The sequence below is a fragment of the Panthera leo genome, chromosome B4 (genome assembly GCF_018350215.1).
Source record: "Panthera leo isolate Ple1 chromosome B4, P.leo_Ple1_pat1.1, whole genome shotgun sequence".
NCBI classification, from domain to species: Eukaryota; Metazoa; Chordata; class Mammalia; order Carnivora; family Felidae; genus Panthera; species Panthera leo.
The window spans coordinates 74,166,633-74,193,381 of NC_056685.1; the positions used below are offsets into that span (position 1 = coordinate 74,166,633).

Sequence of the window (26,749 nt, forward strand, 5' to 3'; positions counted from 1 at the left end):
TGGGGATTAAGGATGACACTTGTGATGAGCACAGGGTGATGTATGGAAGTGGTGAATCACTGTTATATACCTGAAACTAATAGAACACTATACTATGTCATACAGTATGTTAAACAGTATGTTAACTACACTGGGATTAAAATTAAAAACCTAAAAAAAAAGGCAATCACACTACCTGCCCTAACTAGTTTGTAAGCCTTCCAAGGATCACTCAAGAAAATAAAGAACATTTTTGCCTTTGGAATGCACTTCTGTACATCAAAATCATTAAAGTCATTCAAAATTCAATACTTGTAGCTTATGTATAAGCTATACATAAAAGGCTCGATTTCATTGCCTTTCCATAGGCCAAAATAGAATACACTTAGCAATGCATAACACTAACGAGCTCTATCCTAAGTGTATTGTAAAATACGGAAGCTACACAAATTATGATCATTTTAATAATGCATACCATGAACTGGGAAATTATCTTTGTAAACACAGTACGATTATTACTCAAGCAATTTTAAGCATATGTACGATGTAACAAAATAACCAACAGTATAAAATAAAAGTCCTAAATTTGTCTTACTGATGCTGATAACAGCTACAGAATGGTGACCTAATATTTTAACAACCTGATGGCCTCTAAAATTAACTTAGTTTTAACATTTACAGTATGCCCAAAATTTGCTGGGGTGCTATTTTAAACATTTACTAAAGTTGATTCCTATGGTAAAAATGAATTAAATTGTGTAAATACCAATTGAGTGCTTTATTATGTGCAAAGGACTGTGCCAGGTAATATGTAAAACAAGGATGAGTAGAACACCAGCCTTGCTTTCAGAAGCTTTACAGACACCACCACACTTACACACAAACACACACGCAGGCTACGTGCTAATTACAACTTTAAACATTCTTAGTTTTTAAAATTCTTACACTTTACTTTAGATAATTGTCTGCCTTTAGAAGACATAAATGTGGATATCAGGAGGAAAAAAAACTGCAGCATGAAAACTGAAGGATGCTGTGACTCTTTGATTAACCTGTTCAAAGAGTCTAGTTAACAGTGTCCTTTCAACATAAATACTAAAATTATATACCCTGCAATTAAATAATTTTATATTACTTAACTAGCATAATGATATTAAAACTATAGAAACTGTTTATCTACTTAACCTCTATACCAATATAACTTTATTCATATGCTAACGAAGCAACCTTGTCACATGGCTACAAAAACATGAAAATATAAAAATACTGTTATAATTATGGGGTACTGAAGAATGTAGATTTAAAATTTTAAATGACGTAAAATATTGATCTTCATAAGTATACATTATATTTTTATTTCTGGAAAATGACTTATAAATAGTTCACTTGAGGACATTTCTCATTACTTAAGTCACAGTTCACTGTACAATTAACTTACGTCTACAGATACTCCTTTCCTGTATGATTTCATTTTCTTAAAAAGCAAAATACTTTATTTTCAGTAAAAAAAAATTTACATATGAAAGTCAAAGACAATAATTTCAGTAAACAATGGAAATCAGCCACCATATCTTTTCTTAAGTTCTTCAACAGACTTATCCTTCAATCCTGATTTGTCTATGTGATTGAACAACACACGTGCAACTGAAAAAAAGAGAAAAGAATCATTTTAATCTCCATTTTTTAAAAACTAAGTGAAACAAAAACTAAAGGCAATAACCTGATTTGCCAAGTAAAACTCTTCATATTTTAAAGCAATAATCATTAGGATTATTTATAAATTCTAATTCAGATATTTAAAAAGGTTATCTGAGAAAAAAACACAGGAAACTAATGACATTTCTTACCAGAATATTCTGTAAAAAAATTCCCCTACTTTCTCAATAACATTAAACTTGCAGATTAAACTTAACTGATTCTGTACTACCTTAAACACTTTTGCCTGTGTAACAAGTATACTTTTAGTTACTTAATATTTCAATTAACTGTTTTTTAAACTGAAACCATTTTATTTTAAAAGAAAATTCTGTATCACTATTGTAAATTAAAACTTCCTAATAACATCACAAAATCATGTTAGTGATACATTTTTATAATATCTAATAAAATATGTAACCCTTAAAAGTTAAAACAGGGCGATTGGGTGGCTCAGTCTGTTAAGCGTCTAACTCTTGATCTCAGCTCAGGCCATGATCTCATGGTTTGTGGGTTCTAGCCCCAAGTCAGGCTCTGTGCTGACACTATGGAGACTGCTTGGGATTCTCTTTCCCTCTCTCTCTCTCTCTGCCCCTCCCCTGCTTGTGTGCTCTCTCGCTCTCAAAATAAAAAAATAAACTTAAAAAAGTAAAACAGAATTTGCCTATAAATCATATAAAATCACCTTTCATACCACTGAATGGCCCACATTCAACACTTTGGAAAACTCCGTTATAGTTCATACATTTCTCAACATTAAAACCAGCTACTGGTTGTTAATGATACAACAGATAACAACAGCTAAATATTAATTAAATGCTTAGTTACATGCCAGGAGCCCTTCCAGGTGCTCCCCAGGTGCTCCCCTTGGCTGGCAATGGTGACCCAACCAAGACAGTACTGTTGGTAGGCCAGTCTAAGGAAACAACTCCCATTCTTTGAATACACTTGAACTTCCCACATGACAGTAGCAAGAAGCTCCTTTATTCAATGCATTTATACTGACAGGCTGTTATGCACTAAGCACGGTTCTACGCCCTGAGGCCTAGAGAACAAGGTACACAAAGATCCTGTTCTCAGGGAGCTTTCATTCTAACAGGGAGAGAAAAATAATAAACAAATACAGGAAATATTTTCAGCTAGTTACATACTATGAAGAAAAGTGAAGCAGGGTAAGAAGCCAGAGGTGATGAGGGAGGGCAGAGGAGCAGTTATTCTGAGTAGGTCTACTGAGAAAAGGTGCCTCTGAGGTGGCAACTCTCAGGTGAAAACTGAATGAAGTGAAGAAGTAGGCAAGGGGAAGACATTCTAGGCTGAGGCAACGGCCAAACGCAGAGCGCCAAAGGCCAAAATAAGTTTACTAGCTTGATATATCTAAAGATATAAAGTCAGTATAGTGGAGCAGGAAAAAAAGTAGTACAAAAGATTAGAATAGTAATTAAGAGAAGCCAATATTTTTTAGGGAATTTCAGGGGCTATTTTTGACTTAAAACAGAAACGTCTTTTACTTTTTAAACTCTACTCAAAAAGTTCATGTAAAATTACATGTCCACTTCTCTAAGTACAATGTAAAATGTATTTTTCTTAGTGATTCAGACTCAATGTTGCTGCGAGAAACATAAACAAGAAAAGGAGCCCAAAGTACGTTTAGTCCAGGAGGTATATGAAAATGGTACACAGTTTTTGCTATTTTTAAAACTAAACAACCGGTACTCTTGTATTCTAATACCTTTCTCTTTTTCCTAAAACTTAAGTAAAGTCCCAAACTCTAAGTAATTGAAGTTCCCGCACAGGTCGATTTTAGTCAGGTTTCCCTAAGCTGACACCTCATGGTAAAGACCAAGATGTAGAAATAAATAAGGAATACAATTCTGCAGGCTCATCACCTGCCAATTTCCCCCCCATAATCCAGCTGCACTGTACTTAGTTTCTGAATTCAGTCTGCTCTCTCCTGCCTCAGAACTTCTGCATACGTCACTCCCTGGGTCAAAACTCTTCCCCACCCTCTTCATTAATCAACTCCTGTGCTTCTGTGAGGATTCAGCTGAAATCAAACACAAGAAAATTACTCTCATAGTATGAGTCCCACCTCCTTGCACTCATGCCCAGTTACCTGCTCCTGTGGCAGGTACCCTTTACGTGGTCCACGACAGCAGGCTCTCCACCGTTATGCTCTGATGCATTTTCAAGAAGAGTCCAGACTATAAAGCCAGACTGCCTAAGGTTGAATCCTGGGTCTGACTTCCTACCTAGGTGACCTTGGTCAAGTTCCTTACCTCTCTATGCCTCAGTTTCCACCTTTGTAAAAGGGAACTGATAATCACACCTACAACTCATAACACTGTTGTCAGGATTAAAAGATTTTATTTCACTTAATTCAATTTAACTTGTGATTAAATTTAAATGTATGTGCCTTATACATAGTAAATATTCAATACATGTTCCCTACTGTTTGTTGAAAACATAAAGGAACATGTCAGAATAAAGAGATCTGGAAAAGCTTTCTTCACAGAACTTACTTTTTTTCTCAGGTTCTGACATAAACATCACTGCCATATCAAACCTTTTTAGTTCAGAAAGTCTCTGTAAGATTTCAAAGATGAGTGATGGCTCTTCTTTCCTGAAATAATCCAAATATAAAACAAATGATTAAAAGTAGCTCATTTAATTCTGGTTTTTTCTAACACAGTATTTCTAATTATATAGAAATAAGACCTCCATTTATCTTTCTCCCTGGATATAGTCTATATTTTAAGTGCCCAAATGAAGAGATTTATCGTCAACTGAAGAAATCACAATATTCCTAAATGTGAAGCTTAGCACAGACTTTATTAACTTGCTATCACATCTGTCACTTCTACACCTTCCTTTCTTTAAAAAAAGTTTTTTTAAGGGGCGCCTGGGTGGCTCAGGCAGTTAAGCGTCCGACTTCGACTCAGGTCATGATCTCACGGTTTGTGAGTTCGAGCCCCACATCAGGCTCTGTGCTGACAGCTCAGAGCCTGGAGCATGCTTCAGATTCTGTCTCCTCTCTCTGCCCCTCCCGTGCTCATGCTCTGTCTCTGTCTCTCAATAATAAATAAACGTTAAAAAAAAAATTTAAAAAAATTTTTAAGTCCTTTTTCCTCCTACCTAGTCATTTCTCTTCTTATTGCTTGCACTTGTCATCTTTTTACAACTTCTGTAATGCTGAAATTTACTAGAAAGCTGATTTAGTTATACAGAAGGTAGTAATAATGAAATCCAAGAGAATGACTTTCCCAAATCACTAGAAACAGCGTAACATTACAATACACAGGTATAAGGGAAAAAAATTCAACTTACTCAATGTAAAAGTCATGCAGAATTTTAATGATTTGGTTGAATACATCTGGATCTAGATTCTTCTGAAACAACTTAGGATACATGGATGGTTCAATTTTCTTGGAAGAGATATAAAGAGTTAGAAAACTACATTATGGCAACATTCACATATCACAAATTATGTATATAACAATTGCTTAGGTGAATATGGTAAAGAATAACTATTATGCATTAGTCCTTACTGAGTAATAATGAGGTCACAGTGAAATGTAACTGTGATAGAACAAAAGAGGAACTGTAAGATAATCACTCTGCTCAAGGCAGAGAAAAATCTCATGAACAGAGAGATGGAGATGTACACCCCCTTAGGAGAGACAGGAAACTTGAGAGTGCTCTCAAGGAGCAATAAAAATAACCGGACAGTTTAAAAAATAGAATTACATGAGACAATGTATTTAGAAGTAATTGCGTTCTGGAAAATTGCAAGGGATTATTACTGTAATCACACTTGAGAAAGACAATGCTAAAATCCATTATTTGGTCAATTTCATAAGATTTGTTCTTTTTCTGGGAGCAAATAAGAGCTCATTTTCAGGAGAATGATTGCCTAAATATTGCAAGCAGTTGCTTGGGGCACATGGAAGGCACTCAATGTATTTTAACTTCTTAAAGAAGTTAAAGAAGAATGAAGAATTAAGTTTAGGTTATGGTTTTTCAAATTAGATTAAGTTATTTTAGACCACAGAATTTAACACAGAACCTATTTCCAAAGGCTTCCTGGTTGCAAGTATTTAAAATAGTCTGGCCAGGGTAATATACGCATTCAGCAAGTGCTCTACAACCCTCTTATACAAGAGCAAATACAGTACTCTTATTATATAGTGACAAAAGCAGCTCTGACCTTTCACTTAACTAGAACTGCTAGCTTCCTCTTTCTTACCTTCACATACCGATACAACATATCTGGGGAATTTTTAAGTTGTCTGAAATCAGATTCAAGCTGAAACGAGTTTGCAGGAACAGGAGGAAGAACAGTAGTGATAAACTGAGCAGGTGCTCTGTCTATCTGTATAGAAGTCTTCTCACTGAAAGACTGACATACATCCTGTTTCAGGTTGACTTGGGGTCTGAAATATTTCAGAGGCATCAAACAATTAGAAAAGAACCACAAATCGTCAAAGCTTATATAAGGAGACATCAACAGAGATTTTTTAATTTCTGACTTTACTAATATATTATTGTAACTATTTATATTCTGCACATAGCAAATTCTTTTAGCTGTCAATATCTGTATTTTTGGTAAGACAGATTATACTTTTGCAAATTTTCACATACTGGCTATATAACAACTATTCTCATCTATAGGGCTAATATAACCTGGTCACCTTTTAAAGCGCACCATTTCTATATACAACATTACTACATCCCATACACTCACAACTCAGCCTTTCCGAAATCTGAATTAGCACGTGTCAAGAAAGATACTCCAAGACACTAAGTGCCTCCTCCTTTAAAAACAATATCTGCCTACTTAGTGTTTTCCTCAAATCACTTATCACTATCACTTTAAATAAAACCACTGAAATTCAACATTAAAAAAAAACTTTTAATAGGATTGCTGAGTGGCAATACAAGAATGGATGAATAAAGCTTCAACATCCCAAAATAAACCGAATTAATCTATATCTTTTATGTTCTTACCATTAAGCATACATATGACTATTTTAAAATTCCAAGCATAATTTAAGGAGCCCACAAATAATCTTATGTATTAATGACTAGAATAACGATGACTAAATTCTACACTTTTTATGAAGCTTCCTTTTAAAAAATTAAAGATTTTTAGGAGTGCCCGGGTGGCTGAGTCAGTTAAGTGTCCGACTTCGGCTCAGGTCATGATCTCACAGTTCGTGAATTCGAGCCTCACATCGGGCTCTGTGCTGACAGCTCAGAGCCTGGAACCTGCTTCATACTCTGTGTCTCCCTCTCTCTCTGCCCCTCCCCCACTTGTGTGCACTCTCAGTCTCTCTCTCTCTCAACAATAAACATTAAAAATTTTCATAAAAAAGAAACTAAAGATTTTTCTAAATTAAAAAGTGAAATACATACACTGAAGTTCTAGAACAAAAATGCACAGAATCAATTTGCTCAAGATACTTTCTTATTTCTAACTCTCCCACTATGGTATAGGAATAGTGATCACACCTTAAACGAACCCTCTCTTACAGTTAAGTACATATGAAAAAGAAAAACTAGAATGTGAAGTTGGGCAGTTCAAAGAATTTTGGTGATGAGCACAAACCAGAAGTCTCATCAGTAATATCAACTTTCTAGTGAATTACAACCATTCCAGATGAGTATAAAATAAGAGTATTTCTTCTACTCACGGCCGGACTGAAGTATCACTGATTTCTTCTATTTTCAGTACTTTTGCTTTTGGAATATCACTTGTGGGCAAAAGGTCATCTTGGCTTGAATTTTTCTTACTTGTAGCGCCTGCACTTGCTATCCCATTTGCCAGAGTAATGTTATTAGCAGCAGTATCTGGCACATCAATAGTCTGTATCAAATTACCAGTTTCTTCAATAATAACCTTCTTGAGTGGTTTCTAAAACAATTAAAATCAATTCTTTAAATCAACGTATTAGGGTTTTCTATTTTAGGATCACAAATTAAAAGGTTGCAGTGTTCTTACAGCTGATATCGGCTATGTATTTTGAGAATGTACTTGGATTTTAATTTCCCAGACTAACAGTTGTAAGTAAATTCAATTTGATGGTTAGACACACAGGAGTCATACTCTGAGAATATAAAGACTAAAAAGATGCACAGTCCCTACCATATGGAAGTCTAAATGGGAGAAAGAAGAGATGCTCCTATACATAATTACAAGACAATGGGATGCATGCTATAAAAGGTGAAGTACAAAATGCTAAGAGAACAAGGGAGGCTTCACAGAAAAAGGACACATGAACGGCAATGTGGAAGGGCACTGCATGGTCAGTGGAAATATGAGAAGTCCAATGGGGCTGGTGCAAGGGGAGGAGTGGTGGTATGGACAAAGCCTGAAAGGCTCCTTAAAGGCAGTTATAAAGGAATTATGCGCCATGTCAAGGAGTTTGGACTTCATCCTACAGGCAACAAAGCCAAGAAAAATGATAGCCAAACCTACAGTGGGCTAACTGAAGACACGCAGAAAAAGGTCAGACAGTTAATTAGTATTCTGTATGAAACAGACTAACATTAAAATCGAAGTAGATTTTCTAATATGTAGCAGCTGGATAAAACCAGCGAAGGATTAAAGATCTGCCAAAGATATTCACGAAGTTGGTAAGACTTGACCGTATGGTTTTTAATTTAATAAAATAAATAGGGTTCACTCTTTCAGTCACTGTGTCAAACATGTTCAATTTCTTCTTAAGTTTACATATAATACTCTGTTAGTAATAAAAAATTTTTCTTCAATATAATCTAAGTGTTCATTCCAACTGTATGGTTGAACTTTAAATCAAAACGTTGTAGATATAAAAACTTTTTGGGGGCGCCTGGGTGGCTCAGTCGGTTGGTTGAGCATCCAACTTTGGCTCAGGTCATGATCTCATGGTTTGTGAGTTCAAGCCCTGCGTCAGGCTCTGGGCTGACAGCTCAGAGCCTGGAGCCTGCTTTGGATTCAGTGTCTCCCTCTCTCTCTGCCCCTCCCCCGCTCATGCTCTGTCTCTCTGTCAAAAATAAACAAACATTAAAAAAAAAAAACTTTTTTGACATATATACTGAACTCAATGACATACAAACTCAATGTTAAATGCAGACATTCTATTAACACAGCTAAGACTAACAGTTAACAACCAAATGTTACTGGATGAACATAACTTTTAAAAGCCATTAGCAAATTTGTTAACAGAATCACAGTAGCAGTTCTATTTAAAGTGCAATTACGTTAAGCTAAGGCCTTCGCTTTGCTGAGAAAAATCAACAGCAACAGTTTTCTATGAAGATATTAACCAAGAATGGGCATGTGTTAGTGCTGCAAAATAAACTGTCATTTCTGACAGGCAATAATCATTGAACTAAATCAATATAGTCCCATTTAAAGCCAAATCCTTTCACTGACAACAGATGTGTCAACATGATCCCAATTTTAAAATTTCCTAATCGGTGGTCTCTATTAAGTGTAGGCAGCTCCCACTGGGAGCTGCTGAGGGCTACTGATGGTTAGGGGGGCAGGGGGAATGACAGTATGCTGGTTAACAGGAGTCAAACACAAAAGATATCACTACAGAAAGATGTAAGAATATATGAAAGCTTCAATTAACCATTTTTTTTTAATTAAATTTAGATGCATGACATTTTACTTAGCTCTATATGAATATGGCCATTTCAAGAAAAGGAAGAGAAAAATAATAAACAGAAAGGGAGAAAGAGATGGGAAGTACCAGGTAGAAAGGTGAAGTTTTGCTACAGGAAAACAGAGAAATGAAAATAAAGTATTTCAGCAGAGGCTATGAGATCAGGAAACGCTTCATTTACTACCACCCATTAGGGAGCCCCAGGTCCCAGATAATCTACATCACTGCTCTTCTACATTCTCTCCGGAGATTTGCCAGAAGTGCTCTCAGGCTGTCAGCCCTTGAAAGAGAGACTTCCCTGGCCTAGGCTCTCACTTGACTAAAATCATCCTAGGACTCTCTCCACGTCCTGGGCTTTCCTCTCTTTCCTGACCACTTTTCCCGTGATCAGGTTCCTGAAAAGGAAATTAATATTCATTTCACCTAAAACTGCCTTAGCGTTAATCGGTATTATTTCCTTTGATCTAAACTAACCTGTGAGTTATTCTCAAGGAGAAAAAGTAAGGATCACACAGGGATTTGGTAACTGGCCCAAGACTTCAAAGTTTATGAAGGGGGACTAAAATCAACTCTTAAAAACATTACATCAAACTGCATCTTTGATTTTTTAAATAACACCCACTTTTTTACTATAGAGACCTATTATAAAAATAAACAGCAATTTTCCCTTCCCGCTAGGATACTGATTTTGTTTGGGATCATTTACAGAATGGTTTACCTCAGATGTTACATTTCATAGAGGTGTTTTGTTTTGTTTTGAGGTCCTCCCACAAAAGATTTAAATACATGTTGCGTTTTCAAACTGTTAACATAAACTGATTTTTAAAGTGAGGGAGAAGAGAACCTAACAAATATATAAAAGCTCCTCAGGGCACACTGGCCATGGTACATCACATACACAAATATTTGGTTTACTACATGTCAATGTTTTTATAATTATGGACAACGAAGTCTGACAAAAGCTTTTTAAACCTTGTGAATTAATTTTTGTGAAAACATCTTACAAAGATGTAAAAGTTTAAACCACTTTTAATTAAACATCTGATCACCTTTACTGAAAAGAACAGAATAGCAGCACATTAACATAATGTATGAAAATGCATACAATGTATAAAAGCTACTAGGTTTATGCCTGGCATATGAACAAGTACAGTCTCAGAATAAAGTCACAGTAAGAACACTAGGGGGCGCCTGGCTGTCTCAGTCAGTAGAGCATGCAACTCTTGATCTCAGGGTCCTGAGTTCAAGTCCCACGTTGGGTGTGGAATTAAAAACAACACTGGAAAAGCATTAAACTAAGAAATTCTGTTACTAACCTGAAATATGAACTTGACAAACTTTCTTTGCCTTTCTTCCTTTGTAAAAAGAAGACAAAGTATCTGTTTTGACTTCCTTACAAAATTATTTCTCTCAAAATATCTGCCATGCATAACAGTTACTTCCAGGAGGCAGGGAGAGAATCACGAGCAGTGAGGGGCACACGGGAAGATTTTGGGGGCTGACACCTTTCAAGTTTTGACCTAGCTGATTTCATGGGTGTTCACTTATTTTTTAAATCTTAATTTGTCTTGTGTACTCTTCTGTATATGTGAATGTTAGAAATTACCATAGAGTCATATCATATATAGATATATTTATATATATATATATATTTGCCCTAAATGAATAACTTTAAAGATCCAGCACAGAACAAATTGCTAAATTCACACCAGCTATTCCTTCTAATATTGCAGGGGGAAAAAACTGGCTTTGTTGGGCTTAATGAAAAATACTACAGTATACCAAAAACAATGTGCAATGGTATATTTTTAAGGACGATTTGCATATACTACAGTTTTGCCGTAGGTGATTTTTTTTTTTTTTTAAGGTGTAGCTATAGTACTGAGGGCTTTGCAATGTTAGGGTAATAAACCTGACTGAGGACATTTTAACGATCCTCAGGCTTCTCCGGACATACATGCGATGATGGGCTGTGTCATTTCCCCACACAGAGCTGGGAGCAGGTGTCTCTCAGAGAGAATGAGGCTGATTACAGCAAGGTGGACACACCACTTGTGCAAATGTGCATTGTACAAAGACCATGTGCTGGATTCTTCGAGCCACGAGGCACACCTCTAACTTTATTTCCAACTGACTGAGCCCCAGGCTGTCCACAGTTGTTTGATGAGTTATGAAAACACCCGAACCAGGGCCCTGTGGTGTCTTCACTAAGTAAAAGGGACAGGTCTCCCCCTTATCCTTGGGGGTCACCTGAACATGTGAAAAACTCTCTGCTTCTGAGCAGGGACCTGAGAGTAGAGAGTTTAAGATGGTGAAGGAATAAATGGGGGTTTCTTTTAATTCTGCACAATCTATGCAAATCACAACAGGCCTCCAGTCCTCCTAGGGCCTTTATCAGATCCAGAAGCTGGTGCTGCTCCCGTGAGGAACAGCAGCTCTGTCTCTACCAAGGGTACAGAGGACAAGGGAGACGCTGCGGTCATTTTCAGTTGTGACTCTTCCGGGAAACCTTCATCTTTCTGGACAGCACCCTCTCCTGGCCTTACCTCTGTTTTGTGTGTTGTGTGGTGTGTCTGCTGCGTTACTTATTTTCAAAGTCCAAACTCTTAGCTCAGGAGCCTCCAGGCTTCTCGATTTTCAGCTTGTTGTCTTGGTTGTGCCTCCAGAAGCCAAAAGCACTTAAAGGCTGAGGACCTTAGGGCTTTTACCGCGCATTTCTGGGAATAACACGAGGAGGATGGCACCACACTCCATACTGAAGTCTCACGGCCTGGCTGACTCCCAAGAACTCCTCTATGTGGGATGGTTGTTGTTTCCTCCTCTCCTGTCTCCAGTGAGACAATTAACCTGTTCAGAATGTCTGCGGTAATCCTCACAACTGGAAAATGTGAAACCTCATCCCTCCAACTTTACACTGTGTGCTTTGTGCCATTTTGAATGGTCTTAGGTAAATTTCCTAACTCATCACTGCTCCTTCTCTGGTGGCAGATGCGCTACACGGAATCCCTCCAGTTGTACCCTGGGTAAAAATATGCTTAATTATCAGAAGTCACGTATTTGTGCTAGAAAATGTACACTGGAAATGGAAGTTATGAAGAAAGAAAATCAGTTAAAACTGCAGGGCCAGTTCCCCACAAAGTCCTTCAGTTGCGTTCACATGAGCACGTTCTGTTGTGTCCTGAGTCACTGTTAGAATGGATACCACCCCTCATGATACATCATGGGAGTTTTATACTAGAAGCTGAAACACATCTGTGTTGATCCTATCATTTAGAATTTTTGTCTTTTTCCATAGAATATAATCACTGTGTCTCACAGTGTACTTAAAAATCAGAATTAACAGGGGCGCCTGGGTGGCGCAGTCGGTTAAGCGTCCGACTTCAGCCAGGTCGCGATCTCGCGGTCCGTGAGTTCGAGCCCCGCGTCGGGCTCTGGGCTGATGGCTCAGAGCCTGGAGCCTGCTTCTGATTCTGTTCCTCCCTCTCTCTCTGACCCTCCCCCGTTCATGCTCTGTCTCTCTCTGTCCCAAAAATAAATAAAAAACGTTGAAAAAAAATTTAAAAAAAAAAAAAATCAGAATTAACAAAGTAACATAAACATAGCTGAGCTTAGTTGACATTTATAAGTAACATGCTCCTCTCAGAAAACACGTTCTCAGTTCCCCTGCAAGACTCCAGACATCCCTATCCAACCAGAGATCTGAGGCCATTGACAGAACTCCCAGAGAAGACTTCTTTGTCTGGGAGGGACACAGAGGGAGGTCAGGGCTGACAGGCAGAACTTTTCCATGGGAGTGGCTATGATTCCACGTGCAGAGTATGGGCTTTTTATTCCCATTCGTTCTCTTCTCAATATACAAATAACAACCTTCTGTGGCCACGGAGAGGGAGGGATGCGAATGCCTGTCTGAAATGCTACTTTATTAGTCTGTAATTACTTGTGTTCGTCCTCTAGGATGCGACCCCTTGCTGTTCTACATTCGCAAACATGGGCAGTGACGGGTGGTGACAGTCGTTTAACCTCCTGGCATCTATTCCCCCAAGCTGTAGGTGACACCCAGTGGGAAGGGTAGCGTTTTCTGGCACTGATGCTGCTCTCTTGCAACCCGGTGGTAGGAAAGGTGGCAGGTGCTAACACCTGCTTTTTTGGGTTTCAGCTGCTGCTGGTATTGGTTCTTCTGTCATATCAACATAGCTTTCACTTCTGTTCTGCAGGTCAATATGGATGCAAGAGAACTTCCTCCCTTACCAGGACCATCCTGCACGTCCTACTCCATGCCCCCCCCTCATCACCATTCATGCGCTACAAGCCACCTCTACCTCCCACATCTTGGTGGCCCCGGGGAGTGCACCTACCACCTCCACCTGCAGAGGATGTGAACAGTAGGAGTTGACATGCAAAGCACATTCACCTTATTTCTGTTGTGGTTGAACTCAGGTGCTGATTTTAGATCAAACCCCACACAAGATGCAAAGCTCTTATAATAAAATCATAATCTCGAACAAGAATGGTACTAGCAATTAAAAATATTTAATTATTATAAAATGTAAAACGACTTCAAATATCTTTAATATCAGAAAACATATGGAAATATTTAAATTTATACCGCTAAATTAAGTCACTGAAAAAGTTATACCAGAATTCTAAATAGCTGAATTTTCTCCAGTTTTATTACGTCAATAATCCTAAGAAGTGTTTTTTAAAGATTCTAAAAATGGTCCTAAGAACTTTCAACATTACTTTTCAGAGTTTATTAATTCAACAGTTTGTTTCCAACTCTTATTAATACAACACTGATACTTAAAATGGAAAAAACCGAAAGAAAAGTGCTTTTCACTTACAGTTGACCCAAGATGAGATGGATTATCAACAGGTTTTATCACATTTTGCCTTTGTGCAGAATCGAGAAAAACATCATCCCAGTGTCCTTTCTCAATTAAGTCCTTGAAAATAAATTTGTAAGCATGAGTATCAAAATATCCTCAAGTTATTTATGTTAACAGATAATGTGTTTCTGTTTCAGAAAATAAGACCGTATTTTGGTGAAAAGAACACATTACCTTTTTAATTTTGGAAAGTTCAGTTACTGCTTGCTTATTCCCAGGTTCCAGAAGTAAAACAGTTTCAAAATCTAAAGTGAATTTTTAAGAACTACAATAAATTAGTGAAATACTTTATGGAGTTCAAGACATGATACATTTAGTTAATAACCCATGTTTATCTCAAGAAGTTTTGCTCAGGATGCTAGAAACAGGGAGCAACAGTAAGAGCTAAGCATTTACTAAGTTCTATTCTAGTTACTTTATGTGAATTCTCTTGTAACCCTCATCACAACGCCACTTTACAGATGATACAAATAAGACCTAGAGGTCATCTAACTCACCAAAGCTCTCACACACACTACTAAAGAATGACAGGGTCACTCAGCAAATGTAAGATAGAATCTAAGAGACCATATAATGGGATATTGTTCAGCCTTAAACCTTGAAGACATTATGCTAAGTGAAATAAGCCAGACACACTCCCTCTCTCTCTGACCCTCCCCCGTTCATGCTCTGTCTCTGTCTCAAAAATAAATAAACGTTAAAAAAATAAAAGAAATAAGCCAGACACAAAATGACAAATATTGCATGATTCAACTTATATAACGTATGTAGAATAGTCAAATTCATAGATAGAAAGTAGAATGGTGGTTACCAAGGGCTGGAAGTGGGGGGGGGGGGGGACAAGAAGTTCTTATTTAATGGGGAGATTTTCAGGATTAGATGATGAAAAAGTTCTAAAGATGTTTGGTAGTGATGCTTGCACAACAGTGTGAACATACTTAATGCTACTGAACTGTACACTTAAAAAGGGTTAAGATGGTAAATTTTGTTCACGTTATGTATATTTTACTACCATTTTTTAAATGCATGAGCTACAGCTAAAGCCAGGCTTAGAGAGAAACTGTCATATTTAAATGCACATATGAGAAAAGGCGGCTGAAAATCCAAGTACTGATGTCAAAGTATTAGAAAACATGCAAATTAAACCTAAACAAAGCTGAAGAAAGAGCAGAAATAAAATGAAACAGAAAACACACACAATAAAACCAAGTTGGTTCTTTAAAGAAACTAACAGAATGAATACTTAAAATCTGACAGATCCTGGAAAAATAAAATAATTAGTACCAAGAATAAAAAGGCGCATCACTCCAGATTCCACATTATCCTCTAACCCTGAACAGCTGATCCCCTTCCCTTTTCTTTCTGCCTTTTCCTTTTCACTGATAATTCAAATTACTCATTAATTTCCACTGGCAGTTAGCCAGATTAGACTATATGCTATTAAAGTAAAAGATAATCCGGTCCACTACGGAAGCCATATTCCTCCAAATATGCCAACTATGAATGATCTAAACTGTGAAAGAAAATTTACTTCTCTAAGTTCTGTATTCTTGAACCCTGGAAAAGCTACATGAATCTCTGCTTCTGTAACTTGGCAGTCTCATCAGGACAAGTGAGTGACAGTTGTCATAAAACAGTCGTACCTTGTTTGGCATCATTTAACTTTCCCAAAAATGTTCTCGCCGTTCCTCTCCTGGCAAAAGCTTTAGAGTATGAGCCATCTAATAAAATAGCTTGTGTGCAGTCTTTTTCAGCTTCTTCATATCTGTTAAACACGACAAAATTACCAACTGGAAAATGCAGCTTATAGAAAAACTTCACATAAACTTGAGTTTCTAATCTAAAAAGCAGGCATATTATTTCAACTAAAAACTCCCAAATCTGTCTTTGAAAGAAGACCATTTCTTTTTTATTCTTCATTCTCACCAAAACTTGGGATCATCTGGTAAGGAGGGAAAAGGTACCAGGTTAAAAGAAAGCCAGAAAAAAGTGTGCTGGAAGGATGCAATCGAATGATGGTAAAGCACAAGCAGAGCAGACAAAAGAATCCCACTGCTGGCAGCCTACCTCCCCTCTAACTTTACGTGTAGTACACGTAAGTACTACACTAACAGTTAGAACTGGCACTAATTTTCAAATACAACTTCAATAATATTTACCCACAATAGACACCACCTAAGGAAAACAAGACCATGGGACTTAGGACTCCTTATATGTGTGATGGCATATCATCTAACGCTTTTCATAAATTCTACTCAACCATGCAACCAGCTATCAATTCAGTCAGACTGGGTAGTGCTCTATAAAAACAAAAAGCTAAGGAGACCTTAAAAAAAAACCAAAAACTTAAGACCCTCCTATATTTCAAAATGACATTAATGAATTACTGTAAACTTATTTGGCATGATAATGGTATTGTGGTTATGTACAAAAAATCCTTTAGGGATTAGATGTCATAATACCTATGATTTGCTTTACAATAATTCAGAGGGAAAAAAGCTAAATGTAACAAAAAAAGTACGGCTTGTTAAAACTAGATGATTTGGCACATGAAGTTTATTATATTACTTTCATGAAAGCTGCAAACATTTCATAATAAAAATATTCTAAAACAGGAGAATCTCCTGTGATTACATTTTCCCTAAGGCCTACATGACTGCTATCCTACCCTTGAAACAAGACCTCCTGAGAACAAAATAAAATTTCTAATGAACTTAAACATCCCTTAATCCTTTAATTCGCTTTTCAATGAAAGAAAGAGTATGTCTGTATATGTGCAAATATAGAGGCCCTATGCCTCTACCAATATATATTCTACTTTGCTGATTAGGTCATTCTCCCATTCAAGACATGAACACGGCCCCACACTTTTCAGGGTACAGTACTTTATTATTTTTTTTTTTTTTCAACGTTTATTTATTTTTGGGACAGAGAGAGACAGAGCATGAACGGGGGAGGGGCAGAGAGAGCCATCAGCCCAGAGCCTGACGCGGGGCTCGAACTCACGGACCGTAAGATCGTGACCTGGCTGAAGTCGGACGCTTAACCGACTGCGCCACCCAGGCGCCCCAGGGTACAGTACTTTAAAGAGCACAAAGCCAAGGGCTTGTCTGGCTCTCCAGCCTTATCTCTATCACTGGACCCTGCATAACAGTCATAATACGAACCACTTGCCCTTTCAGAAGTTACATGAACTTTTCCACTCTGAACTGGGACACTCAACCTATTTTTCACCTCTCAACCTATTATTCACTCTCACTGATCAAAATAATGTATCTCTAATTGTGTCTATTTTTTTAATTTTTAGTATCTATTCAGTCTTGAGAGAGAGAGAGAGAGAGAGCGAGAGCAAGGGGCAGAGAGAGAGGGAGACACAGAATCCGAAGCAGGCTCCAGGCTCCGAGCTGTCAGCACAGAGCCCAACACAGGACTCGAACCCACAAACCACGAGATCATGACCTGAACCAAAGTCAGATGCTTAATCGACTGAGCCACCTAGGCACCCCATGTTTGTCTGTTAGTTTAAATGAGGATATATATAAACAAAATTTACTTATATGACAGGAGTTCCTAACCTGAGGTCCTTTGAGAGATGTGAAAAGCTGAATGGAAAAAATACTACATGCTTATTTTCAGTTACTTACTTTAAATGGGATTTAGCTTTTCTTTCCATTATAACTGCAGACAATAAACCACGGTAGCAAAAGCAGTAGGTGATTTTACACTAATAAGTATCACTGATATTTTCATATCACATTACAACTGTTACAAACATCTCAAAATACTATTTATGCTCACCACTATTTCAGATTTACAGTAGTAATTTAACCTGCTGTTTGTTTGTATGTGATCACAGAATCCCTGTTTATAAATGCTCCTATGACCTAACTGGCCAACTATCGGGCAACTCTGTCCCTAGCAGTCATTCAGATGCCAAAGAGCAAGGTCACGTGTTATCACACTGGGAACACAATCATCTGTGCACCTTTTTGGGTATTTCCTATCCACACTTATCAGTTCATCAGTATGTGGAAGAAGATGTCACAGATCACCCCAAACCTAAAGTTTCACATTACGTCTTTCAAAAACATTTTTAGCTTTAAATTTACCTGTATTTTTTTTTTAATTTTTTTTTTTTTTAACGTTTATTTATTTTTGAGACAGAGAGACAGAGCATGAACAGGGGAGGAGCAGAGAGAGAGACACAGAATCGGAAGCAGGCTCCAGGCTCTGAGCCATCAGCCCAGAGCCCGACGCGGGGCTCGAACTCACGGACCGTGAGATCGCGAGATCGTGACCTGAGCTGAAGTCGGACGCTTAACCGACTGAGCCACCCAGGCGCCCCAAATTTACCTGTATTTTTTTTAAAGTAGGCTCCATGCCCAGCATAGAACCTGAACTCACAGACCTGAGATCAAGACCTGAGCTGAGATCAAGAAGTCAGACGCTTCACCAACTGAGCCACCCCAGCACCCCGAATTCACCTATGTTTTAAATGTAGTTTCTCATTTTGTTGTGGTATGTATATCACTGTATCACAAATTTTTAAAAACTGTTTCAATAAAATTGATTTCCTTTGTACTCTCAAATGTATAATTATACATGGAAAAATACTATTCTGAAGAAGGTTCCCCATGCAGCCAAAGGGGTCCATGGCACCAAGGTAACTACGAATCCCTATTTTAAGTATTTACATGGTTTTTTCTTAAATTCTGTCACTAGTGTATAAAATATTATCACAACAGATATAAAGAACCATGAGACACAGTTTCTGCCGTCAGATATTATCCTGATTGTCCAACTTGGAACCCCTGAGTACATCCCGAACAGTTGTTTAGTACCATAGGACCAAGTTTTAGCTGTATATATATAATCAATCAGCTTATCTCAATGGCAACAATTCTCTTTTGTGATGTATGGATATGCATATATAAAACACTTCCAGATAAAAATGTGCCCAAAAGGTTCTGAGGTTAAAATAATTTTTAGGGACACCTGGGTGGCTCAGTCAGTTAAGCGTCCGACTTCGGCTCAGGTCACGATCTCACAGCTTATGAGTTTGAGCCCTACATCGGGCTCTGTTACTGACAGCTCAGAACCTGAAGCCTGTGTCTCCCTCTCTCCCTGTCCCTCCCCACTCAAGCTCTCTCTCAATAAACATTAAAAATATTTTTTTTAATAATTTTTAAATCATTAATTCAGAATAACACGCATGAAACAATTAATGTTAAATTGTGTAATGGCAGACTATTAAAAGTGGGACAATAGGGGCGCCTGGGTGGCTCAGTTGGTTGAGCATCCGACTTTGGCTCAGGTCATGATCTCACAGCTCATGAGTTCGAGCCCCGCGTCGGGCTCTGTGCTGAGAGCTCAGAGCCTGAAGCCTGCTTGGGATTCTGTGTCTCCCTCTCTCTCTGCCCCTAACCCACTCGCATTCTGTCTCTGTTTCTCTCAAAAATAAACAAACATTAAAAAAAACAAAAATAGTGGGAAAATAATAACAAGAGCTAATATTTACTGAATACGTACTGATATTCAGTCTCTCTCTCTCTCTCATTTAAATTTAATGCTCAGCTGCTTCTGATTCTGTGTCTCCCTCTCTCTCTGCCCCTCCCCCACTCATGCACGCACGCGCACGCTCTCTCTGTGAAAAATAAACATTAAAAAAAATTTTTTTTTAAATAAAAAATAAATTTAATGCGCAGGAGTAAATAAATTATATTTTATTTAATTGTCTATCTAATAAGCCAATTTATGGTAAATTTCATTTTCACCCTGAAAAGCATTAAGTACATCCAACACTTACCTCTGAATCTTCAGATAGGCCATTGCTCTGTTAGCCGGAAGAAGGGCATTAGTGCCATCTGCTGCTATCCCCCGAGTGTAGCATTCAATTGCCCTTTCGTATTTCCCCTCTTTGAAAAATCCATTCCCCTATCATTTTGGAGAGAAATATAAAGAAGAACGAAAAAAAATGCCAAAAAGTTAGTTGAATTCAAATCTTAAGTAAACACTATGAGAATACTCAACAATATTATACCAGTAATTAAAGTATATTTTAATGTTAAAAATCTAGTCCACGATATATGCTTTAGAATGTTAGTTTAGGTGGTTTTTTGTAATGGCATTCTTCTCTTTTCAGAACTAAAAAGAAACATACACTACTATCCTACTTTGCAGCATTAACCATTATTCTACTAATTAAATGTTCAAGCTTAATTTAAAAACACATTGTAATATAGGCTTAAATATTATACTCTAGTTACACCAAAGGTTGCACAATAGAATTTCATAACCCAAGTAATTTTTGTGAAAGGACAGAGTACCAAAATTGTACAGTTCATTCTTTGGTAACATTAACATGTCTAAACACAGGATAAATTAAACCATATTAGAATGTGCATACCAGATTACCCTGTAACATTGATTTATAGGCTTATCACAATCAATAATCATTCCATAAGTATTTATTAAAAATCTTCTGTGGGTCCATGAAAAACTACAGATATATTAAATTAAATGTCAACGATTTCTAAACGAATTTATTAGAAACAGTCTAGTGTGAATTAGCGGAAAAAAAATTATATATAAGAATGAACTGTAACTTATTTCTACGCTAAATTTACATCTATATGTAAGTATGTTAAAATAATCAGAGTAATTTGCTCCCTAAACTATGTTTTTTTTTTAATTATGTACCAAGTCATCAATTACTCAAGTTTTGAATTATAAGCTCCAGAGGTTTTTAGTGTAATTTGCAACTCCTACTGAAGAATCTAAATATTAGAGAAGACAGAAACAGATGAACAAGAAACAAAGAGCAAATTCAACAAAACATATGTATGTTGAAATCCCTCTGGATTACCAGATCTTTCTGTGAAATGGCCTGCTGCTTATTCTGTTGCTGTTCAATTTGCTTTTTCTCTTCTTCAGTTGTCTTAATCATCGTATCAGCTCCCTTTGGGCATGAATTTTCTTTGGATGCTAAAGCCTAGGAGACACAGTAGTCCACTAAAATAAAACAAGTAATACAAGATGCATACATATTTCACTGTGAAGTACTAAATTACTCAAATATATTAGAATTTCTACCATACTTCAAATTAATACTGAAATAATATCTTTCACTCTAATTCAAAATCTAATTCAAATTACAAAACAAAACAGATACATAATAAATTTAATACACATCTTATTCCAATTAAAATCACTAATGGTAGTTGTTCATTTATTTATCCAACAAATATTTACTGAAATTCTACACAGGCCAGGCACCATCCTAGAAACTATTTTCAAAAATAAACGGATAATCAAGACATCACCAAATTTCTCAAACTTCATATTCATAGTCATTACTTGACCTCAGACAAAATACAAAAATATATAACACAGTTAACAATTATAAGACAGTTGATATATTTATCAACAGATTTTATGTGCTATAAGTAATGGCAATATTTAAAAGCAGATTTTCCCCAATCATTGTCACTTTTTTCTCAAAGTTTCAATGCATGGCACAATAATTATGACTCTGATTCAACAGCAAAGTGAAAGGAATATGTAACTGTACAGTATAATTTGACAAAAAACTTTTTAAGTATTTTCTTACTGTTAAAAAATTAGTATTATTTTTGCTAAGATATAAACTATAAAGACAGAACAACTTAAAACTAACAAAATCAAAGAAATATGCAAAAACTTAGTACAGAAATAAAAGCACAAGCCAAAAAGAAAAATTATGGGGATAAAGAAAAATAATTGTCATCTGGGAAAAAATAAAGCAGCAGGAGTTGAAAAACCTCCAGTGATTTTTTTTGAAGATTTTAAGTAATCTCTACACCAACAGTGAGGCTCAAACTCACAACCCCAAACCAAAATCAAGAGTCTTATACTCTATACCAAGTGGGCCAGTCAGGTGTCTCTCAGATGACTTTTTTAAATGATGATTCCTAGGGATCCTGAAATACTATTCTACTTCCTCTAGCTTGCAAATTTGTTTAGTAAAACTGTACAGTACAAAGAATTAAAATTAGAAAAAGTCTATATTAAGTAATCTATGGTACAAAGACTATGCAAAAACCTTTACTTCATCAAATAAACGTTAAGTAATGCACTTAAATAACTATGTTTTACCTGATTAATTTTCCTGAGTTCATTCGTTGCTTCAAAGTTATTTGGTTCTAGTTCTAATACTTTTTCATAATCTAAGTAAATTTGAAGATAAAGAATATGTGAAAGACAAGATATTAAAAAATTCCATAGAACAATCATTTGCTACATGTGACAAACAGGTATGCATCCTACAGCAAAATTACGAGGAACCAAGAAATACTAACCAACAGGACGGTTACTGGACTATCTTCATTCTCCACCAAGACAAACAAAATCCTAACAGAATCCCTTGACAAATCACCCTCTTCCACCAGCCCCAGGAAGGACACTTACTATCATTAAGTTGTACATCTTAAAACCAGAAACACAGAATCCTATTAGATTATCAACTTTATTCAGATTTTATGATTTATAGTACACAAACTTATTTTATGGAGTAACAAAAGGCTTAGACTTTACAAATGAAGAAAAACATGTCACGGACTCTATGTGCCGTGCCTCTCTGCCTCACGATATCCAACAAGATGCTTTAATCCCTATTTTACGGCGGGAAAACTGAAAATCATAGGGGACCCACAACCTTCCCCTTGGTCACATAGCTAATACACAGTGGAGTAAGAATTTGAACCAAAGTCTGACTGGTGGCAAATAATGCATTCCTTCCCAAAGTAGCAAAAATGAGATTTCTTCAAATATAGAAATCTCTCTGAGGGTAGTAACTGTGATTACCTAGTATTCTTTGTATAGCATCTGTTAAATTAAACTATTAAAGAGTGTTTTAGATAATAATAAGATGAAAATATTAATACCTTTTTTGGCATCCTCTAACTTTTGCAAAGCAAATCGAGCAGCACCTCGTCTTGTATAAGCCTTGGTGTAACTTCTATTCAAGGCAATTGCTAAATTACAATCAGACTCAGCAACAGCAAATCTGCAATTTAAAAAAGTTGAAGTTAATAATATTCATTTGTCAAACCAAAACTTCAAAATTTGTTTCTGATATCCCACCTTCTTTTATTTACTTAAGGCTACTGAAAAGCATTAATTCATGATGGTGAGATGTAAGTAACATTCCCTCTAAACGAAAAAGAATGCCCACTACCACTGCTTTCTGTCAGTATTATATTAGAGGTCCTGGCTAATGCAGTTTCACAAGAAAGAAATATACAGCTAAAAGACTGGAGAGGAACAAAACTCAGATGATGTGATGGTCTACCTAAAAAACTCAAAACAATCTGGAGACACTGTTAGTAATAATGAAAGTTTGCAAGGTGACTGCTTTACTAAAGATAAGCAACAACAACAAAAAAACAGAAATAAATCTAACAAAAGATATGTAAGACCCATATGCAGAACATTTGAAGACTGTCTTCAAAAACATCAAAGACTTAAGTGGAGATATATCATATTCATGATTTATACTAAGTCACAAAACCATAGCAATATAATTCTCTCCAAACTGATCTATAAATCCAAAGCAATTAGAATCAAAATACCTACAGAATTTTTCAAGGAGTTTGACAAGATGATTCCGGTATTTACACTGATAAGCAAAAGTCCAAGAATACCCAAGACATTCCCAAAAAATAATAAGGTAAGAATACATGTCCTATGCCAAATATGGAGACTTATTATAATGCTATAGCAATTAAAGGTAGTATGGAATGAGTTATACGGATAGGCAACAGATCAACTGGAGAACAGAATGATGAAAAAGAGATCCATGTGGAACACCTAGGTGGCTCAGTGGGTTGAGCTCAGTGGATTTCAGTTCATGGTCTCATGGTTTATGAGACTAAACTCCACATCAAGCTCTGTGCTGACAGTGCGGAGTCTGCTTGGCATTCTCTCTCTCCCTGCCCCTCCCTTGCCCTCTCTCGCTATCAAAATAAGTAAATAAACATAAAAAAAAAAAAAAAAGAAAGAAAAAGAGATCCATGCAAACTAAGCATACGACAAGGTGGCATTGCAGATCCATGGGGAAAGTGTGGATGTTCAATAAATAAGACTGACATGACTGAAATAGTCATATGAAAAGATACGAAATTAGACTTCTACCTTCAGCATACATAAAGACTTAAACATGAAAATTAAAACTTAAAAACTTTTAGAAGAAAATATAGAAGACTATTATGAGCTTAGCATGGGAAACTACTGTTGTAACAAATTATATTTTTTAAAGTGCTAACCTCTAAAAAAAAAAAACAATAAATTGAAATATATTAAAATTAAGAATTTCTGCTCATTGAGACTTCACAGAGAAAGAAAAAAAGCAAAGCTGCAGATTGGGGGGAAATAATTATTATAAACACTGAAGGATTAGTATCCCGAAAGAATTCTTAAAAATCAATAGAAAAACAGACTTACAGAAAAATGCCCAAAAGACAAAACAGGCATTTCACAGGGAAACAAAGGAATACAGGTGACAAATAAATACATAAGATGTTCAACCTCATTAGCAGTTGTGGAAATGCAAATTAAGACCAAGGTGAATTACCATTTTGCACCCACTTGACTGAAAACAATTAAGAAGCCCGATTCTACCAGTGTTGGTAAAGACACGGAGCAAGCATCCACACACACTCCTAATGAGAACATAAACTTCTACAACTACCTTTGCATTACTTGTACAACTGGTCATCACCATGTAAGTAGAACGTATATATACATCCTGTGACCCAACCCCAAGAAACCTACAAAACTGTCAACATTATCACTGCTTTAAGGAAGGGAGAAAAGGGTGGTAGGGAGGGAGAGAGGGGGGAAAGAGGGAGAAGAAAAGGAAAGAGTGAAAGAAAGGAGGCAACCAACAATCCAGCACCAGGAAAATGGATACAGGGAGGAAGCCCTGGTGGTGAAGAAAGATAAGAGAGAGGAGAGCACACCGGGAAACGCAAGGGGAGAACACTTCCCCAAAGCCACTGGTTTGGAAAACAAGGGACTAATTTTCTAGTTTCTGCAACCAGCAGGGCTCAAAGACAGGAGTTTTAGAGGTCATAGGGCAGGGCTAGGATAGAGCCCTGAAGGGCACCGCCCTACTCCTGGAGGGCAGGCAGGCAAACAACCCTGGGGCAGACAGTACAGTGATCTGAGGATCCCCTAAAATTGTTCCCTTTTCTTGGAGCACATCTATGAGAGGTGGCTTTCAAAAAGGGGCCTCTCCGGGGATGAAAGAACCATTTCCATCCCCCCACACCTCTCAGCGTAGGCACAGAGACACTGACTGAGGGCAGCTAACCCAGACACTGGCTATTTAACCTGCTTTGCTCCAAATCCCATGACCCTGAGCTACAGCGATTGCCCTTCTTGGTCAAAACTGCATCCATCCCAGCACAGTGAGACCCTCCTCCAGAAGACCAGCGAGGGTCCCCACCAGACCAGGTCCCTAAAGTCTGGAGTTTTAAAAGTCAGCAGCCTTGGCTACAACAGAGCCCAAAGTGCACTGCACTGTTCCAGGCAGGCAACATGGAAAGAGCATGAAACCAGCAATCTGAAAACCACCTGGGATGCACAAGGGAAAATTATTTGCTCTTCTGGAATGCTTCCCTGAGAGCACAGAGACCCCTCTCCGAGGACAAAGGAGCTGGCTGACACCAGTTCCCTCCCCTACCACCCAGCATAAACCAACTTCAGTAAACAACACGGTGCCAACACTGGCTGCCCTACCTGCTCACACCAAGTCACACCCACCTGTGCTCCACTGGCACTGCTTTTCTCAGGCAAGAGTGCCTAAGTCACAGAGCAGCAGGCCCCTTCCTCAGAAAGCCAGCAGAAACCTCTTCATGCACCACAGCTACTGGCCATAGAGTTCTGCAAAGCTCTGGTTCTAGTGGAAGCAGACTTAGGTCTCATTTAATAAGTGGACCAAAGCACACCTAGTTAAAACTCCCCATACTCTGGCTAATCCAAACACTGCCCACTGCAGGCAAGGAGAGCCTCTGCAGATGACTGACCTGAAAGACAGAGCAGCCAAAACCCAGCAGCAGAGTGCATGCAGCACACACCAGAGACACTTCCTGAAGCTCCACGCCTTGGACACTTATATGACCTCTTCTTCACAAAGCCATGACTCTCAGGAGCAGGAAACATAACAGGCTTTTCTAACACAGAGAAGAAGACAGAGACTCAGACAAAGTGCCAACATGGAGGAATTCATCCCAAAAGAAAGAACAAGAAAAGATCCTGAACAGAGATCTAATGGAAAAAAAGCATAAGTAATATGCCTGATGGAAAATTTAAAGCAACACTTAAAAGGATACTTGGTGGTCTTGAGAAAAGCATGAAAGACATCAGGGACAGCCGTACCACAGAGAAAAAAGAGCTAAAAAACAGTCAGAAATGAGAAATGCAATAACTGAGATTTGAAACAGACTGCATGTAATGACCACAACGATGGAAGAAGCAGAGGAACAAATAAGTGATACAGAA

The 26,749-nt window shown here is 37.3% G+C and overlaps 1 protein-coding gene across 2 annotated transcripts in view; it reads right to left on the reverse strand.

Moving 5' to 3' along the window:
• Window positions 1–738: 738 nt before the first annotated feature.
• RPAP3 (RNA polymerase II associated protein 3) overlaps window positions 739–26,749 on the reverse strand; it is a 38,448-nt gene continuing 12,437 nt past the window's right edge. For both annotated transcript variants that reach the window (XM_042946324.1, XM_042946325.1), the window contains exons 6-17: window positions 23,131–23,252; window positions 22,343–22,413; window positions 21,075–21,200; window positions 20,016–20,143; window positions 15,853–15,974; window positions 14,384–14,454; window positions 14,165–14,266; window positions 7,365–7,585; window positions 5,918–6,104; window positions 4,999–5,096; window positions 4,194–4,294; window positions 739–1,623 (exon numbers count right to left, since the gene is read on the reverse strand). In XM_042946324.1, the coding sequence (XP_042802258.1) occupies window positions 1,538–1,623; window positions 4,194–4,294; window positions 4,999–5,096; window positions 5,918–6,104; window positions 7,365–7,585; window positions 14,165–14,266; window positions 14,384–14,454; window positions 15,853–15,974; window positions 20,016–20,143; window positions 21,075–21,200; window positions 22,343–22,413; window positions 23,131–23,252 (1,435 nt within the window). In that variant the 3' untranslated portion in view covers window positions 739–1,537. The remainder of the gene's footprint in view (window positions 1,624–4,193; window positions 4,295–4,998; window positions 5,097–5,917; window positions 6,105–7,364; window positions 7,586–14,164; window positions 14,267–14,383; window positions 14,455–15,852; window positions 15,975–20,015; window positions 20,144–21,074; window positions 21,201–22,342; window positions 22,414–23,130; window positions 23,253–26,749) is intronic.